General features: G+C 41.6%; 1 protein-coding gene across 3 annotated transcripts in view; it reads right to left on the bottom strand.

Moving 5' to 3' along the window:
• The window catches only part of LOC106583888 (seizure protein 6 homolog), a 136,078-nt gene that overhangs the window by 34,758 nt on the left and 81,897 nt on the right, over window positions 1-19,423 (bottom strand). For all 3 annotated transcript variants that reach the window (XM_014168513.2, XM_014168512.2, XM_014168514.2), the window contains one exon: window positions 3,031-3,194. In XM_014168513.2, the coding sequence (XP_014023988.1) occupies window positions 3,031-3,194 (164 nt within the window). The remainder of the gene's footprint in view (window positions 1-3,030; window positions 3,195-19,423) is intronic.

Below are 19,423 nucleotides of genomic sequence, written 5' to 3'. Positions count from 1 at the left end.
CCTCCAATCATTATACAACGTGACACTGGCAAGGAAGCAGCTACTCTTCCTGGGGTCCGGCAAAATTAAGGCAGTTACAACATTTTAGAAACATTACAATACATTCATTACAGAATTTACAACACACTAAGTATGTGCCCTCAGGCCCATACTCCATTACTACATATCTACAACGCAAAATCAATTTGTACATGTGTGTGCCTATGTTTGTGTTACTTCACAGTCCCAACTGTTCCATAACGCTGTGTGCTAGTATTTTAAACAGACAGCTCTGTACCTTCAGCATGTCAACACCTCTTACAAAAACAAGTAATGAGGAAGTCAATCTCTCTTCCACTTTGAGCCATGAGAGATTGACATGCATAACAATAATGTTAGCTCTCTGTGTACTTTTAAGGGCCAGCCTTGCTGCCCTGTTCTGGGCCAAATGCAATTTTCCCAAGTCCCTCTTTGTCACACCTGACCACACGACTGAACAGTAGTCCAGATGCGACAAAACCAGAGCCTGTAGGACCTGCCTTGTTGATAGTGTTGTTAAGAAGGCAGAGCAGTGCTTTATTATGGACAGACTTCTCCCCATCTTAGCTACTGTTGTATCAATATGTTTTGACCATGACAGCCTAATCGTCTACGAAAATTGAGGAGAGCGCAAACCCCAACTTAATTAGATCTATAATCAATAGCCTAACTGTTAATTGTGCCTGGCTTTATAAATCAACCATATATATCTACAGAAGACAGATCTTGCTTCTGTTTGAGTGTTTGTTTAATAGCCTACTGATTCTGTGAGCACCAAGCCTCATGCAATGGCACAATGTCGGATAAAGCAGATTTGGCTGTTTTTAATCTTTGCTATGCTGTAATAAAGGCTTTACAATTGTTTTTTCGTTAGAACAGACTGGCATTACTTAATTCTTTAGGGTTGTTTACACTGTTCCAAACAGGCAGAAAAATCATATTGTAATCTAACACATAATATGCACACAGCTCTTGCTCCTATACCCTCCTTTTTCTTGATCTCCTTCTTATGGTTATTATTACCATTATTATTATGATCATCATTATAATAATAAGTCATGTCGTTAGCATTAGTAGGTCTTGTATAACCACCATTGAACTGTAGGCATAAGAGGGTGTCCTGTTTAGTCTTAATACCGTAACTTACTTAGGCCTACATTTCAATATATAGGCTACTGAATCAATCATTCATTCGTTCATGCCATCACACTATGCGAGACATTTATGCTTTGAAATGCAATCAAGCATTTTAGTTTTAAAATGAAATAACAAAGGGAGCTTCGAATAATTTGCCTAAACAACAAATAAACTGCAATTCAAGAATGCATGCAACAATTTTTTGTCTGCTGTAATAAAGGCTTTATATGATTTATTTTGTGTTAGAACAGACTCTCTGGTACAGTTATTTATTTAGTGTTGTTTACACAGTTCCAAATGGTCAGAAAAAATAATAATATTGTAATTTAACAGCAGCTGTTTGGCACACATAATACTCATGCAACGCTTGCTCCTATACCCTCCTTTATCTTGATCTCCAGTAGTTTCCACAGCTAAGTCAAATGTCTTCCACAGATCTGACTTCCCCTTTCCCTCTTGAGCAACCAGTAAACATTCGCCCGTTTTGCATTTTTCACGTCTTCCTCATCCATTTTGCTGTCGACATTACTGTGTTTGGAGTTTGTTATAACAAATGTATTGATGTGATTATGATAAGCTATAGGTCAGGCCCTATTGGTTATATGCATGCGATGAGAGCGAGACAATGTGCGCCAGTCACACAGGCACTCGCTGTCATTTTTTTAACACAGTCTGACCTTTCTTGAGTCATTTGTGTGTCTTAATTATTTAATCAAACAGTATGCTTAACTTCTTTGTGGTAGGGGGCAGTATTTTGACATCCGGATGAAAAGCGTGCCCAAAGTAAACTGCCTGTTACTCAGGCCCAGAAGATAGGATATGCATATAATTGGTAGATGTGGATAGATAACACTCTAAAGTTTCCATAACTGTTAAAATAATGTCTGTGAGTATAACAGAACTGATTTGGCAGGCAAAAACCTGAGAAAAATCCATCCAGGAAGTAGGATAAAAATAAAAAGTTTTTTATTGAATGCCTTTACAGTATCCATTGACTTAGGACTCAAATTGCACTTCCTATGCCTTCCACTAGATGTCAACAGTCTTTAGAAATTGTTTCAGGCTTGTATTCTGAAAAATGAGAGCGTAAGACCAGTCTGAATGAGTGGACACTACAGTGGCCTAGAGATTTTTCATGCACGAGCCGAAAGCGCGCCTTTCTTGTTTACCTTTTATATTGACGACGTTATTGTCCGGTTGAAATATTATAAATTATTTAGGCTAAAAACAACCTTAGGATTGATTATAAACATCATTTGACATGTTTCTATGAACTTTACGGATACTATTTGGACTTTTCGTGCCTGTTGTGACTGCGTTTGAGCCTGTGGATTACTGAACAAAACGCACGAACAAAACGGAGGTTTTTGGATATAAAGAGAGACTTTATCGAACAAAATGAACATTTATTGAGTAAATGAATGTCTTCAGAGTGCAACCATATGAAGATCAAAGGTAAGTGATACATTTTATCTCTATTTCTGACTTGTGTAACTCTTCTACTTGGCTGGTTACTGTTTGTAATGATTTGTCTGCTGGGCGTTGTTCTCAGATAATCGCATGGTATGCTTTCGCCGTAAAGCCTTTTTGGAATCTGACACCGTGGTTGGATTAACAAGAAGTTAATCTTTAAACCTATGTATAACACTTGTATGTTTGAGGAATTTTTTATAATGAGTATTTCGGTTTTTGAATTTGGTGCTCTGCAATTTCACTGGATGTTGGCCAGGTGGGACACTAGCGTTTATTTTGACAGGGACAGTCCTAAATTAAAGCAAGCATCAGTGACTGTACTGCACAGTCAATTAACAATTAAGAGTGAGAAAGACACAAGAGAAACTGTGTACTGATGCTGGGAGCATTTTAAGGTCTCACCTTCATAGCGCAGAGCTAGCAGTAACGGGATGAAAGAGGAGTCGGCCGTGAGCTCCAGGTAGAGTATGGAGCCCTCACTCACGATGCCACGCTCTGGAACATCGTCCAGGTCTGAGTCAAAGAGCAGCGGAGCCATGGAGTTGTTTCCGCTTCGCACAATCAGCCTGACAAAGAGGGAGAACAAAGGATGGAGGGGAAGAAAGAAAGAAGAGTAGAGAGGCGGAAATCAAATCAAACTTCATTGGTCACATTCTTACTTACAAGCCCTTAACTGACAGTGCAGCTCAAGAAGAGTTAAGAAAATATTTACCAAGTAGACTAAAATAAAAAGTAATAATTAAAAAGTAACACAATAAGAATAACAATAATGAGGTTATGTACAGGGGGCACCGGTACCGAGTCAGTGTGCAGGGGTACAGGTTAGTTGAGGACATTTGTACATGTAGGTGGGGGTGAAGTGACTATGCATAGATAATAAACAGCGAGTAGCAGCAGTGTACAAAAGGGAGGGGGAGGGTCAATGTAAATTGTCCGGTGGCGATTTTACTAATTGTTCAGCAGTCTTATGGCTTGGGTGTAGAAGCTGTTGAGGAGCCTCTTGGTCCTAGAAGTGGTGCTCCGGTACCGCTTGCCATGCGGTAGCAGAGAAAACAGTCTATAAATGGGGTGACTGGAGTCTCTTACAATTTTATGGGCTTTCCTCTGACACAGCCTATTATATAGGACCTGGATGGCAGGAAGCTTGGCCCCAGTGATGTACTGGGCCGTTCACACTACCCTCTTTAGAGCCTTACTGTCAGATGCCAAGCAGTTGCCATACTAGGCGGTGATGCAACCGGTCAGGATACTCTTGATGGTGCAGCTGTAGAACCTTTTGACCAAGGCCCTCAGTCTCCTGAGGGGGAAAGGTGTTGTCTTGCCCTCTTCACAACTGTCTTGGTATGTTTGGACGATGATAGTTCCTTGGTGATGTGGACAGCAAGGAACTTGAAACTCTCGACCCACTCCACTACAGCCACGTCAATGTTAATGGGGGCCTGTTCGGCCCGCCTATTCCTGTAGTCCACGATCAGCTCCTTTCTCTTGCTCACATTGAGGGAGAGGTTGTTGTCCTGGCACCACACTGCCAGTTCTCTGACCTCCTCCCTATAGGCCGTCTCATCGTTGTCGGTGATCAGGCCTACCACCGTTGTGTCATCGGCAAACTTAATGATGGTATTGGAGTTGTGTTTGGCCACGCAGTCGTGGGTGAACAGGGAGTACAGGAGGGACTAAGCACACACCCCTGAGGTGCCCAAGTGTTAAGGATCAGTGTGGCAGACATGTTGTTGCCTACTCTTACCACCTGGGGGCGGCACGTCAGGAAGTCTATGATCCAGTTGCAGAGGGAGGTGTTTAGTCCCAGAGTCCTTAGCTTAGTGATGAGCTTCGTGGGCACTATGGTGTTGAACGCTGAGCTGTAGTCAATGAACAGCATTCTCACTTCAGTGTTGCTTGCCTTGAAGCGAGCATAAAAGACACTTAGCTCATCTGGTAGGCTCACATCACTGGGCAGCTCGCATCTGGGTTTCCCTTTGTAGTCCGTAATAGTTTTCAAGCCCTGCCACATCCGACGAGCATCAGAGCCGGTGTAGTAGGATTCAATCTTAATCCTGTATTGACGCTTTGCTTGCTTAATGGTTCATCTGAGGGCATAGCAGGATTTCTTATAGTGTCCGGATTAGTCTCCTGCTCCTTGAAAGTGGCAGCTCTAGCCTTTAGCTCAATGTGGATGTTGCCTGTAATCCATGGCTTCTGGTTGGGATGTGTATGTACAGTCACTGTGGGGACGACGTCGTCGATGCACGTATTGATGAAGCCGATGACTGAGGTGGTGTACTCCTCAATGCTATTGGATGAATTCCGGAACATATTCCAGTCTGTAATAGCAAAACAGTCCTGTAGTGTAGCATTCGCGTCATCTGACCACATCCGTATTGAGCGAGTCACTGGTACTTCCTGCTTTAGTTGTTGCTTGTAAGCAGGAATCAGGAGGATAGAATTATGGTCAGATTTGCCAAATGGAGGGCGGGGGAGAGCTTTGTATGCAGGTGGGGAGAAAGGGGGTGCAGAGGGAGGAAGAATAGTGGGTAGGAAGGAAGGATGGATGGTAGAAAGGAAGGAAAGATGAAAGGAAGGAAAGAAGGTAGAAAAGAAGGGTGAAAGGAGAGAGGTTATTCCTTCAAGATGTTTAACCATGGTATTTTATTTTATTATGGATTCCCATTAGCTGCTACCAAGGCCGTTACTCTACTACCACATATCTACAACAGAAAATCCAGGTGTACGCGTGTATGTTGTGCGTATGTATCGTGTGTGTGTGAATGCATGTGTCTGTGCCTGTGTGAGTGTCTCTTCACAGTCCCCGCTGTTCCATAAGGTGTATACCTATCTGTTTTTAAATCCAATTTTAGTGCTTGCATGAGTTACTTGATGTGGAATAGAGTTCCATATGATCATGGCACTATGTAGTACTGTGCTCCTCCCATAGTCTCAAATAAAGTCAAATCAAATTTATTTGTCACACGCTCCAAATGCAAGAGTGAAATGCTTGCTTACAAGCACTAACCAACAATGCAGTTTAAAATGTATATATTAATATTTTTTTAACACCACCCCAAAAAATGATGAGAAGAAAAAGAAATCAAAGTAACAAATAATTAAGAGCAGCAGTAAAATAACAATAGCTAGGCTATATACTGGGGGTACCGGTAAAGAGTCAATGTGCGGGGACACCGGTTAGTCAAGGTAATTGAGGTAATATGTACATGTAAGTAGGGTTAGGTAGGGTCTATTTTCCTTAATTTCCGCCTGTCTGACCTGCCCAATGTAAACTGCCTGTTACTCAGGCTCAGAAGCTCGGATATGCATAGAATTGGTAGAATTGGATAAAGAACACCCTGAAGGTTCTAATACTGTTAAAATAATGTCTGTGAGTATAACAGAATTGTTATGGCAGGCGAAAACCCATCCGGAATTTTTCTTTTGGAGGACACAGTCCTTTTCAATGGATGCCTATGGGATATCCAAATAAATAGCCCCCAGATTGCAGTACCTATGGCTTCCACTAGATGTCAACAGTCTTCAGGCTTGTTTCTTGAAAAACGAACAAGTAGTTGTAGTTTATCCAAGGTGTCCCTCATTAGGAAAGTAGTCTTGTGGCGCGCGTGAATGAGGGCGTGCTCTTCATTATTTATCTTCCCTATTGAACATACTAATCTCTGTATTAATTATTATTGTTTATTTCGATATTAGAGTACCTGAGGATTAATTAGAAACATCATTTGACTTGTTTAGACGAACTTTACCGGTAACTTTTTGGATTCCTTTGTATGCATGTTGAACGAGTGGATTACTGAAATCAATGGTGCCAACTAAACAGACTTTATTGGATATAAAGAAGGACTTTATCGAACAAAACGACCATTTATTGTGTAGCTGGGACCCATGGGATTGCAAACAGAGCAAGATCTTCAAAGGTAACTGATTTATTTTATCGGCATTTGTAATTTTGTGACGACTGTGCTGGTTTGAAAAATATGTTGATGTGGGGCGCTGTCCACAGATAATCGAAAGCTATGCTTTCGCCATAAAGCCTTTTTGAAATCTGACAAACCAGTTCGATTACCAAGATTCTAAGCTTTTGAATGATGTAAGACACTTGTATTTCCATGAATGTTTAATATTACGATTTTTTATTTTGGATTTGGCGCTCTGCAATTTCACCAGATGTGTCGCTAAGAGGTTTTTAAGGTGACTATAATAACAGAGCGTAGCAGCAGTGTAAAGGGGGGGCAAGGCAAATAGTCTGGGTTGCCATTTGATTAGATGTTCAGGAGTCTTATGGCTTGGGGGTAGAAGCTGTTTAGAAGCCTCTTGGACCTAGACTTGGCACTCCGGAACAGCTTGCCATGCTGTAGCAGAGAGAACAGTCTATGACTAGGGTGGCTGGAGTCTTTGTCAATTTTTATGGCCTTCCTCTGACACTGCCAAGTATAGAGTTCCTGGATGGCAGGAAGCTTGGCCCCAGTGATGTACTGGGCCATGCGCACTACCCTCTGTAGTGCCTTGCGATCGGAGGCCGAGCAGTTGCCATACGAGTCATTGATGCAACCAGTCAGCATGCTCTCGATGGTGCAGCTGTTCTGGACTTGGGGACTGTGAGAGACCTGTGAGACTGTGAGAGACCTCTGGTGGTATGTCTTGTGAGGTATGCATGGGTGTCTGAGCTGTGTGCTAGTAGTTTGAAAAGACAGCTCGGTGCATTTAACATGTCAATACCTCTCACAAATACAAGTAGTGATGAAGTCAATCTCTCCTCTACTTTGAACCAGGAGAGATTGACATATTATTAATGTTAGCTCTCCGTGTACTTTTAAGGGCCAGCCGTGCTACCCTGTTCTGGGCCAATTGTAATTTTCCTAAGTCCCTCTTTGTGGCGCCTGACCACATGACTGGACAGTAATCCAGGTGCGACAGAACTAGGGCCTGTAGGACCTGCCTTGTTGATAGTGTTCTTAAGAAGTCAGAGTAGCACTTTATTATGGACAGATTATGGACTCTCCCCATTTTAGCTACTGTTGCATCAATATGTTTCAACAAGGTTTAGTGTTTAGTGAATGATGTGTTCCAAATACAATGCTTTTAGTTTTTGAAATATTTGGGACTAACTTATTTCTTGCCACACATTCTGAAACCTAGACAGCTGCCCTGGGGAATGCCTGACTCTAACTGGATTATGTTGGATTGGCTTCCATTAAAGAACACCCTCTGTGTTCTGTTAGACAGGTAACACTCAATCCACAATATAGCAGGGGATGTAAAGCCATAACACATATATTTTTCAAGCAGCAGATTATGATTGATAATGTCAAAAGCTGCACTGAAGTATAACAAAACAGATCCCACAAACTTTTCATTATCAATTTCTCTCAGCCAATCATCAGTCATTTGTGTAGGTGCCGTACATATTGAATGCCCCTTCCCTATACACATGCTGTTGTTAATTTTTACTGTGAAATAGCATTGTATCTGGTCAAACATAATTTTTTCCAAAAGTTTACTAAGGGTGATTAACAGGCTGATTGGTCGTCTGTTTGAGCCAGTAAAGGATCCTTTGCTATTCTTGGGTAGCGGAATGCTAACTCGCATAATAAAAAAATTGATGTAGCATCCAAACTATTTGGCCTACAACCCAGTCTACGGAGAAATGACTCTCATGAACACGATGTTGTTCTCCGTTTTGCTCTACGACCCCCACAAGCGTCACGGGACTCATTTGTCGTCGGTACAGCCAATCTGCCAACTACAGTCTGTAGCATCCAAACACTAATATGACCTCTCTATGAAAAGGTGAGTCTTTAACACACACGTACTTGTCGGTTGTTATGGTCTAGCATGCCTATAAACCACACAAGACTAGACTGAAGGTAGCCGGGGACCAGTTTAATGTGGGCTATTTTTAGCACTTTTCTGGAATTCTTGATTGTTTTATTGCTTTACTGGGAGGCTTATCAGAGGTAGACATGACAGTGATATGTTTGAGCTGATAATGATAGTGAGCTGCACACAGTGGACTTCCTACTAGGGCAAACCTCCTCAGTGCTAACAGTATAACTCAGGTTCATAGGCGCATTAATACTGCATAGGACTGCATAGCCGTAGGATTGACAGAGGCATTGAGGGGAGTTAGAGGGACATAAATTAGGTTACTCTCTTGACTGCCAACACCCCTGGGACAATGCACATTTGCAGCATCACTATAACAACTCAGCGACACAATAGTAGGGATTATCTGAGCAGGGCTTGGGTCACTGATACGTCATTGTCTCAACGCAGCCTTGAAATGCGTGGACAGGGTCCAGGAGGCAAGATGATTAGGATGGAGTCATTCCTGTAGAGCATCTTCTGTTTCCAAAAGGTGTCAAAGTTATCTATAAAAGCTATGGCAACACATCTACAGTAGTATTTTAGCCAGGTGTGTAATGCCAGTAGCCTCCTGAATCTTTCACAGCCGTGGCCCAGCGGTGGTACCGGGCCTGAAATAATTGACAGCTTTTTGTACTCTTTCAGAGCTAGAATCAGTTCTTCAAAATCCATTTTCAGCAGTTCCGAGCTAGCCCTCCTAATGTCATTTGACCCAACATGGACTACGACAACGTCAGTCCCCGACAGCTGTCGGAGAATGGTAGGAAGCAGTCTTGTAATGTCCTGTACTCAATGCTCCATGATAGCACAGAGTTTTTGCCCCGGGAACTGAGATGTTTCTCACCATAGAGCTGTCGATGATGACAGCTGGTGAAATATCTGAGGAGGTCTGGACTTTCTTTCGCCCAGACACCCTCATGGTCCAACGAAGGGGGGAGCTCTGAAGATCTGAACCCGAGGTAGAAGCCACCAGAGAGGGAGACAGAACATGGGACGAAGACACAGGTACCTCCAGATCTGATCTCAAAGTGGAAGCCCCCAGGGATGAAGGTGCCGGAACCTCTGGATCCAGGGCGGTGAAGTTGTTTGAAGTATGTATCCGATCCAGGCTTACCACCACCAAGGGGGCCCTTATTGCCAAAGGCTGCTGCTTTCAAACTCCACGGCGAGTGACATGCCTCCATGGTTGCTTGGTAGGGTGAAGAATAGGAACATCCACTAAGTCATCCAGAAGCATCTTACTAACTCCATTCTCCAGGGAATGTGGAGACCTATTCAGGGAGGAATCCCTGCAGGGCACCAGCCAGTCGGCTGCGGAGAGACGACAGAGCGGCAACACTCCCACCAACACAGCTCCTGCAGCGTTGAAAACATTTGTTAGCAACCTCCATTTGAAACTACAGGCTAGCTGGGCTTCTGTGTCTCTGTTCTTGAAAATAATTTACTAAAAGTTTGCTATGAGCTTCAGTGGGTTCGCAAATACAGCCCTAACTCCGCCTCCCGAAACAAGCACAGCCAGTGAAATGGCAAACACACAAGCACACATCAGTACGGCAAACAGAGAGAAAGCAGAGGCCTTACTCTCTCTATTGATCCTGGCTGCACATACACTGTACGAGCGGGAGATGACCAACTCGCAAGTTGGTGCTGTAGAAACAAGCAGTAAATTGCGGTCAGTGAGCCAAAACACCAGTCAACAAAGATCACTAAATACACTGTGGCATTCTCATTGTTGCAGTGATAACTTACATATAATCTTAGTTTAACCCAGAACTAAAGTCTTGGTCAGATGCTCGATTAAATTCTGGGTCCATACATGTTAAGAGAAGAGATAGAATGAGGTTTGGAACTGGAACGAAGAGCTCCACCCTCACTCTTTGCAAGTTACAGACATGTCCAAACTACTGTAACTAATGCTGATCATTATCTCACTCATCTTGTGGTATCATGACAGATCTATTGTACGTAGTTTACGTAGTCTGTCCATGAGACAGCAACTCTAATAGAGCTTATTTACACAGGGTATTTGAACGTATTTTATACATCTTGCACCGATATACAAAATAACATCCCTGCTTAGAAAAAACAGCATAGACCAGCATACATTTCAAGCTGGTCCATGCTATTTTATGCTGGTCCATGAAAGTCTATTACTGGTCAGTGCTGTTCAGACGCTGGTCAAGCTGGTCTGATCAGCATGGTCTAGCTGGTCTAACTCAGCGATGGGCAACTTTGATGTGGGGGCCACAAAAAAAAGTGGCGTACCCAGAGCTATACCCACACATGTAGTCAACTGATTTGTGCAATCAATCTATTTGTGCAGTTAAACTACTTAACTCTCTTAACTAAATGCATTATACCAGTAGCAAGGGCCGGCCCTAGCTTTTTGGGGGCCCTAAGCAAGAGGGCCCCCACGGCGGATAGAAAATGTACGTTTTAAAGTACATTTCCGGCAATTCTACACATATTTCCATGGGGCATAGAGAAATGTTGCCGTTTTAACGCAGATTTTCTGCAATTCCACACATTTTGCCACGCTGCAGAGAGAAAATATTTTATAAATAATTTCCTGCAGTTCTACAATTTTTTCCATGTGTCCTGCAAGCCATGTTAATATGATATCTGAATTAGAGTGACCTACAGGTCAGGGCCCATGGGCACGTGTCCTGCAAGCCTGGTTGGTATGCGACATGTTTAGATAGCTGGCTAGACTAACTTACCAATCAAAAAACTGTTAGCTGACATGACTAATTGAGTGACTGTCAGTGACTGACATAAGAGAAAAACATCTGATGCACAACCAAATTGTTTTGTGGTCTAGTTGGTCAAGCTGGTCTGACCAGCATATGGTCTAGCAGGACATGCTGGTTTACCAGAATGGTCTAGCTGGTCAAGCTGGTGACCAGCCTTCACTGTGTTTTGTACACTGGTGACCAACCTTCACTGTGTTTTGGATAGTGGTATGGTGGTGACCAAGCTGGTCCATGCTGTTCTATGCAGGTCCAACATGGTTTAGTTGGTCAAACTGGTCTGACCACACCCATCATTATCATATTTCCCAGCATGCTCCATTGCAGTTGAGTTTTAAAATGGTTTGTTTCAATATCGTTTTAGTTTTGTTTGTTTTTGCATTTGATTGATTCATTAATCTTATTTTACACAAAGATAAATAACATACATTTTTCTAAACTAATCCAATATGTTAGACGGACTTCTTGCACTCATTACTGAAATGGTTGTTCCAGTTTAGATGGTTTAGGTAGTCTCATTCATTCTTCTTTTTAATCCTGGCAGTTCTTCTGAATGCAGATTGTGGGTGAAGAAACGTTCCAATTGTTGGATATCCCCACCCTGGCTGGATTCCACTGTGAATTAAACATCACTTTGCAAGCCAGCATGATATGACTTGATGCTGGTTACCAGTATTGGATTCTAGCTTGAAATACTTGCTATACTAGAAGTTAATGATAACAGCTCCATCTTCTCATGAAGCGTCGGAGGTTCCTTCGGTATCGGCCAACATTGTGATGGCATCGCCGGGGAATAAGGTAGGTTCTGCTTCACTGTAGTCTACTATTCCTATCATTTGTGGGGGGCGAGTTATTAAAGAAGCCCCCTGTCCATTTCCGGCTCGAAATGGATAACAGCCATCAACCATTATTATGGGAAGCATGGTTAGATCGGTGGAAGTCCGAAATACCCGTACACTTTGTTTTCCTGGAGCTAAGATATTGGATTTATCTGAAATCATGCCCACCATCAAGAAACAGATTCCTGCTCTGAAAACTGTTGTGTTCCATATTGGGTCTAATGATATTATGCGTGTGAAATCTGTAAAGCTAAGAGACAATTTCTTACAACTCTTGGAGAATGCTCAGAAATTAGCAAGACATATAATTGTCTCAGGCCCAATTCCATCTTGCCGTTGTGAGTGTTTTAGCCATATTTGGTCTCTTCACCAGTGGTTAATACGTCTGACCAAGGACTTGGGCATGTCCTTCTGGAATAGGCCTGGCTACTTTGTGGAAGACGGAATTCACCTGGGTGAAAATGGCACCCAGTTGTTATCATCAAACATTGGAAAGGTTATTGGCCAACTAAATTGATGTGAGGACAATATTAGCATTACATGTTAGTCAGTTTTTACCATCTCCACTTTGGTCTCTATGAGAGTTCCACATGTTGTATCTGAAAGTGGTGACATGCCAAATGGTGCTAACCGGAGAAATGTAATTTAAATTCCTACTTTGTTTTATTTTCCTAATAGGTATAGTATAATCCAATCTTTGAGTCTCCTGTTGTTCTGAAATCTCAAAGTAATCTGACTTGTATTGAAACTCTGTATGATTTTAAATGCTGAAAAGGTTTGCCATTTTTACATCTTAATATTCGTAGTTTATTACCTAAAATGGATCATGTCGAGATCTGGGCCTCAGGCAGACCCTGATATTTTTATTGTATCTGAGACCTGGTTAACTGATAAAACCCTGCACTCTGAGGTTTCTATGGCTGGTTACAATGTGTTTAGGGCTGATAAGAAAGGCAAAGGTGGTGGTGTTGCTATTTACACAAGGAATATTCTTTCTGTGTCTCTGTTAATGGCTACCTCCAGTCCTAAACAATTTTAATTGTTGGCTTTATTAAGTCTTCAGTTGGTTTCAAACTCAAAAATAACAGTTAGAAGAATCTATCGTCCACCCTCCGCCAAGAAGTGTGTACTAAACGAACTTACTGATTTAATTACCATTTTTACTACCCCAGAGGTGTTGATCGCCAGAGATTTTAATCTTGCATGGGAACGCAGGATGCTGACTGTATAAATGACTTTGGACAAGTGGGCTTTGTAATCAGCAGTCAAATTTAGATTAGTACAGAACTTAAAAGACCCTACGAAATCGAGTTTGATTGACCTCATATTTACAAATACTCCAGTGAGAGTGGGGTATTTGCTTAGGATATTAGTGACCACTGTCCCATTATATGTGTCAGGGATATATGGATGCCTCGATCCAATCCTCTTTATCAACAAGAGGAATTTAAAACATTTCAATTAACAGGCCTTTTTTTGTGACCTTTATTTTTGTGATTTTGATTGTATTGCATCTATACCTGACCCAGAGTTGGCTCTGAACCCCTTCACAAATGTTTTCAATTATATTGTAGATAAACATGCTCCCTTTAATTATCAAATTGAGAATTAAAAATCGGTCTTGCCCTTGGTTCAGTCCAGAGCTATCTGAAGTCATACACAACAGAGATGCTGCCTGGGCCAAAGCTAGACTCACAGACTCGGGCCCAGACTGGCAATCTTTTATGTGATTGAGAAATCTGTGTGTAAAACTAGTTAAAAAAGCAAAATCTGATTATTATGTTAATACACTATCTGAATGTACAGGGAACACTGCAAAATTCTGGAAAGCTGTTAAATCACTCAAGGGTTGTGTCTCATCTTCTCTCCCCAAATTAAATGATTTAGATTCTGGCCCTATTACTGACAAAATTGATATAATTAATGCATTTAATCACCATTTTATATCTGCTGAGTAGTTAGTTTGGATGTAGATGGTGAAAATCTATTGAATGATACTGAAAATGCTGGTCAGGAGTTTTCTTTTCGGGAATTCACTGATAAAGAAGTCCTGGAAGCTTTGTTAACGTTAGACCAAAAAAAATCCACAGGGGCTGATCATTTGGAGCCTGATCTGCTTAAGTGTGCAGCACCCCATATTGCTGGCTCAGTAAGCCCACATTTCTTATTTAACATTGTTATCAGGAAGTATTCCAAGAGCATGGAAATACGCATATGTGCTGCCACTCCATAAGGGTGGGGATACAAATGATCTTGATAACTATCGCCCCATTTCAAGACTACCTTCTTTAGCTAAGATTATTGAATCCTTGGGTAATGTACAACTTTGTTCCTTTTCATCTGATAATTGTATTATTAATATAAACCAATCAGGGTTTAGGCCTGGGCATAGAACTACCACAGCAACCACACTAGTTGTTAATGATCTCGTCAATGCCTTTTGGGTCCATTATTGTTCACTTTCTATATTAATGACATAGGAAACACTGTTAATACTTGTAACATTCATCTCTATGCAGATGACACAGTTTTGTATTCCTGTGCCACCTCAGTGCAGCAGGCCATTCATGAACTTCAGCATGATTTTGATTCAATTCAGAAATCACTCACAGATCTTAAATTTGTGTAAAATACAAGTAAAACCAAGCTCATGCTGTTCGCTAGGTTATGAAATGTTGACCCTGAGGACCTGCAAGTTTTCACTATAAATGGAGCCCAAATTTAGCTTGTTTCTCAATATAAGTACCTGGGTGTTTGGATTGATGACAAGTTGTCCTTCGTAACACACAAAAAATATGTCTAAGAAGCTAAGATCCAAGATTGTTTTTTATTGTCACGTCCTGACCATAGTAAGTTGTTATTTTTTATGATAGAGTAGGTCAGGGCGTGACAGGGGGTGTTTGTCCGTTTTTTGTATTTCTATGTTTAGTTTCTAGTTTTGTATTTCAAGGTTGGTTTTTGTTTGGTATGACCTCCAATTAGTGGCAGCCGGTTGTCGTTGTCTCTAATTGGAGGTCATATTTAAGTTGCTTTTGTCCCACTTGTGTTTTGTGGGTGATTATATTTTGTGAGTGTGTTTGTTCCTCCTACGTCACGGTTTGTTGTTTTGTTCCTTCAGTTTATTTTTGTATCGCATTAAGTTTCACAGTCCAATAAATATGTGGAACGAAACCGACGCTGCATTTTGGTCCGATCATTCGAACAGCCGTGACATTTATATCAAAATAAATCATGCCTTAGTATTAAAAATAGGGGAAAGATTGTTCAAACAACGCTTCTCCCTGTATTGGATGTTGGTGATATTGTTAACATGCATGTGGCAACCTCTGTTTTAAAACCCTTGGATGCAGTCTACCATTCAGCAATACATTTTATCACAGGGGACAATTTTAGGACTCATCATTGTAGTCTGTATAAAAATGTGAGATGGACCCCTCTGTCTGTAAGAAGAGAGCTGCATTCTCTTTTATTTATTTACAAAGCAATCTTACAGAAACTCCCTCTATATGTAACATCATTAAGATAAGAATCATAAGTTACCAAACCCGTTCACAGGAATGGATAACACTAGAGATTCCTCCAGTCTCCAAAGATTTGGGAAAATCTGCGTTTTGTTTTTTGGAACAATCTGCAGAGTTCACTGTAGTTAGATGTCCTGGTGCCACTCAGGCAGTTCAAATGATTAATTGAGGACCTCTATGTAGTTGAATGTGATTGCTTTTATTAAATGTTTATTTTTGTTTATTGTGCTGAATTAAATGATTGTATATGTTGTTTTAATATTCTGTTTGTATTGTAATATGTACAGGGCTCTCTTGTAAAATAGATTTTTAATCTCAATGTGACTCCCTGTTTAAATAAAGGTTAAATAAAAATAAAATAAAAACTTGTATAAGGAATGTGTATGGTGGGTTCAATGGAGGGTGGATAAAATCTAGGGGTTTGGAAAGTTACTGAGCGAGGGAAAAGGCAATTACTTGGTTGCGGTCACTCATAAGGTTGGATAGCTGTGGATTAGTGTGGAATGTGGGCCGAGTTCAGGTCAGATCACATGAAATGAGAAGGAACAGTTTTATTACACACATTGCTTAACTTCCTGCATAGCAAAAGAGATGTATTGGCTGTCTAGATGTGCAAGGAGGAGACTGCCTAACAGGAGGGTATAAATTATTGTGCTGGTGGAAACCTGTCTTTGTCTTTTTAGCTGTTTGACCGATTGGGTGAAAACTCGGTTTGAGCTTTGACTAGTTGTCAGTTTTTTGTCAGAAGCGAACAGTTGGCGTTGTCAGCAGGATTCACCACGATTTACAGTCGAACTGGAGAGTCCGAATCAGTGGAGCAGGAGCCGGCACAAAAAACAAGGTAGGCACAGTTCCTACACCTGTTACCATTCATTCTGACATCTTGGGGAGATGAGAGTCGTAGGCTGAAAAATAATAGAACATGGACCTAGAAAGCCTGAGCTTATTCAGTAGTCTCATTGTATAACGACCGGTCGTAGATTTATGGTATATGGTAAGTCCCGGAAGGTAAGCCTGAGCAGGGTAGTCCCTGCGGAGGGTAAGTCCTAGGGGGTAAATCCCAGGTGGGGTTGGTTCCCTGCTAGATCTAGATCTGTAAGTGTGTGTGTGTGGGGGGGGGGGATAGCCCAGCTGCGGTGGCCATGAGGCTGTAGGGTGTATGTGTGTGAATGTTTGAATAAGATTAGTCTGTAGTAACTGCAGCAATAAAGAGAGAGGTTGGTCCATTCCATATTGGACTGGAGAACCATGACAGATTCGGTGGAAATAGGAGGACAACTGTGAGTATTTTCGGTAATGAGGATTGTTGGGAACAGTAGTATTTTATGTTGAGAAATTGGACTAAAACCCCTTTCCATGCTACACATTAGTCATCCACAATTGCCTGTGGTGAATTGACAGAACACAGTAGTGACCAAATTATTGATAGCCTAAGCTGTCACTACTTAACGCCGTTGGGGGGTGACACTGAGTCAATAATAACTGATATTGCTTCTAGAGGACAGGAGACTCCCGGAGTGGGAGGGGTAGAAGGGGAAAATGTCACCAAAGCATTAGAGGCATTATAAAAGGAATATGACCAACACCAACAACCAAATAAATGGTGGAAAAAATGTGCCAAATTGTACAAAATTGGTACACATTATCCTGAAGATGGATAGTTTAAAACCAGCCAAAAGTGTATGGATGCAATCGTAGTGTGGAATACTGAAATCAGGGAACGTTCCAGACCACAATACGACCACAGCATTTTATCAGCAGCGGATAAATATGGAAAAAGAGAAAAATAGACACCTGCCAGGTAAAATGGAGCAGGTAGTAGACAAGAACGAAGCGACAAATAAAAAACTGAGCATATCCGAAGGGCGTGCGCATAGATTAGATGAACAGAAGCAGGAATTGGCTATTGTGCTAGAAAAGAGTAAAAACCTCAATCAGGAATTAGAGGGAGCCCTTGAGGATAGACAAAAACATAAAACAACTCCTGGTTGCACTTCAACAGTATCAAAATAAGTGTGGAGGTGTACAGTGCCTGCGGAAAGTATTTGGGCCTCTTGACTTTTTCCACATTTTGTTAGGTTACAGCCTTATTATAAAATTATTTTTTTCCTCATCAATCTACACACAATACCCCATAATGACGAAGCAAGAACAGGTTTTTGCTAATTTATTAAAATAAAAAAGGAAGTATTAAATGTACATAAGTATTCAGACCCTTTACTCAGTACTTTGTTGAAGCACCTTTGGCAGCGATTACAGCCTTGAGTCTTCTTGGGTATGACGCTACAAGCTTAGCACACCTGTATTTGGGGAGTTTCTCCTATTCTTCTCAGCAGATCCTCTCAAGCTCTGTCAGGTTGAATGGGGAGTGTTGCTGCACAGGTGTTTTCAGGTCTCTCCAGAGATGTTCGATCAGGTTCAAGTCTGGGCTCTGGCTGTGCCACTCAAGGACATTCAGAGACTTGTCCCGAAGCCACTCCTGCGTTGTCTTGGCTGTGTGCTTAGGGTTGTTGTCCTGTTGGAAGGTGAACCTTCACCCCAGTCTGAGGTCCTGAGCACTCTGGAGCAGGTTTCATCAAGGATCTCTCTGTGCTTTGCTCCGTTCATCTTTGCCTCGATCCTGACTAGTCTCGCAGTTCCTGCTGCTGAAAACATCCCCACAGTATGATTCTGCCATCACAACGATTCACCATAGGGATGGTGCCAGGTTTCCTCCAGGCCAACATTGGTTTCATCAGACCAGAAAATCTTTAGGTGCCTTTTGGCAAACTTCAAGCGGGCTGTCATATATTTACAGCAGCTACTCTTCTTGGGGTCCAGCAAAATTAAGGCAGTTTATACAATTTTAAAACATTACAATACATTCACAACACACTGTGTGCCCTCATGCCCCTACTCCACCACTACCACATATCTGCAGTACTAAATCCATGTGTATGTATAGTGCGTATGTTATCGTGTGTGTGTGTGTGTGTGTGTGTGTGTGTGGATATGCATGTGTCTGTGCCAATGTTTGTGTTGCTTCACAGTCCCCACTGTTCCATAAGGTGTTTTTTTAATCTGTTTTTTAAAAGTAATTTTACTGCTTGCGTCAGTTACTTGATGTGGAATAGAGTTCCATGTAGTCATGGCTCTATGTTGTACTGTGTGCCTCCCATAGTCTGTTCTGGACTTGGGGACTGTGTAGAGACCTCTTGTGGAAAGTCTTGTGGGGTATGCATGGGTGTCCGAGCTGTGTGCAAGTAGTTTAGACAGACTGCTCGGTGCATTCAACATGTCAATACTTCTCAGAAATAAAAGTAGTGATGAAGTCAATCTCTCCTCCACTTTCAGCCAGGAGAGATTGATATGCATATTATTAATATAGCTCTCTGTGTACATCCAAGGGCCAGCCGTGCTGCCCTGTTCTGAGCCAATTGCAATTTTCCTAAGTTCTTTTTTGTGGCACCTGACCACACGACTGAACAGTACTGAAGGTGCAACAAAACTAGGGCCAGTAGGACCTGCCTTGTTGATAGTGTTGTTAACATCGCTTTATTATAGACAGACTTCTCCCCATCTTAGCTACTACTGCATCAATATGTTTTGACCATGACAGTTTACAATCTAGTTTTACTCCAGGTAGTTTAGTCATCTCAACTTGCTCAATTTCCACATTTATTACACGATTAAGTTGAGATTTAGGGTTTAGTGAGTGTTTTGTTCCAAATACAATGCTTTTAGTTTGAGAAATATTTAGGGCTAACTTATTCCTTGCCACCCACTCTGAAACTAACTGCAGCTCTTTGTTGAGTGTTGCAGTCATTTCAGTCGCTGT

This window comes from Salmo salar, chromosome ssa23 (genome assembly GCF_905237065.1).
Source record: "Salmo salar chromosome ssa23, Ssal_v3.1, whole genome shotgun sequence".
Lineage (NCBI taxonomy): Eukaryota > Metazoa > Chordata > Actinopteri > Salmoniformes > Salmonidae > Salmo > Salmo salar.
Note: the sequence above shows the minus strand (reverse complement) of the source record. Positions and strands in the feature narration are given on the sequence as shown.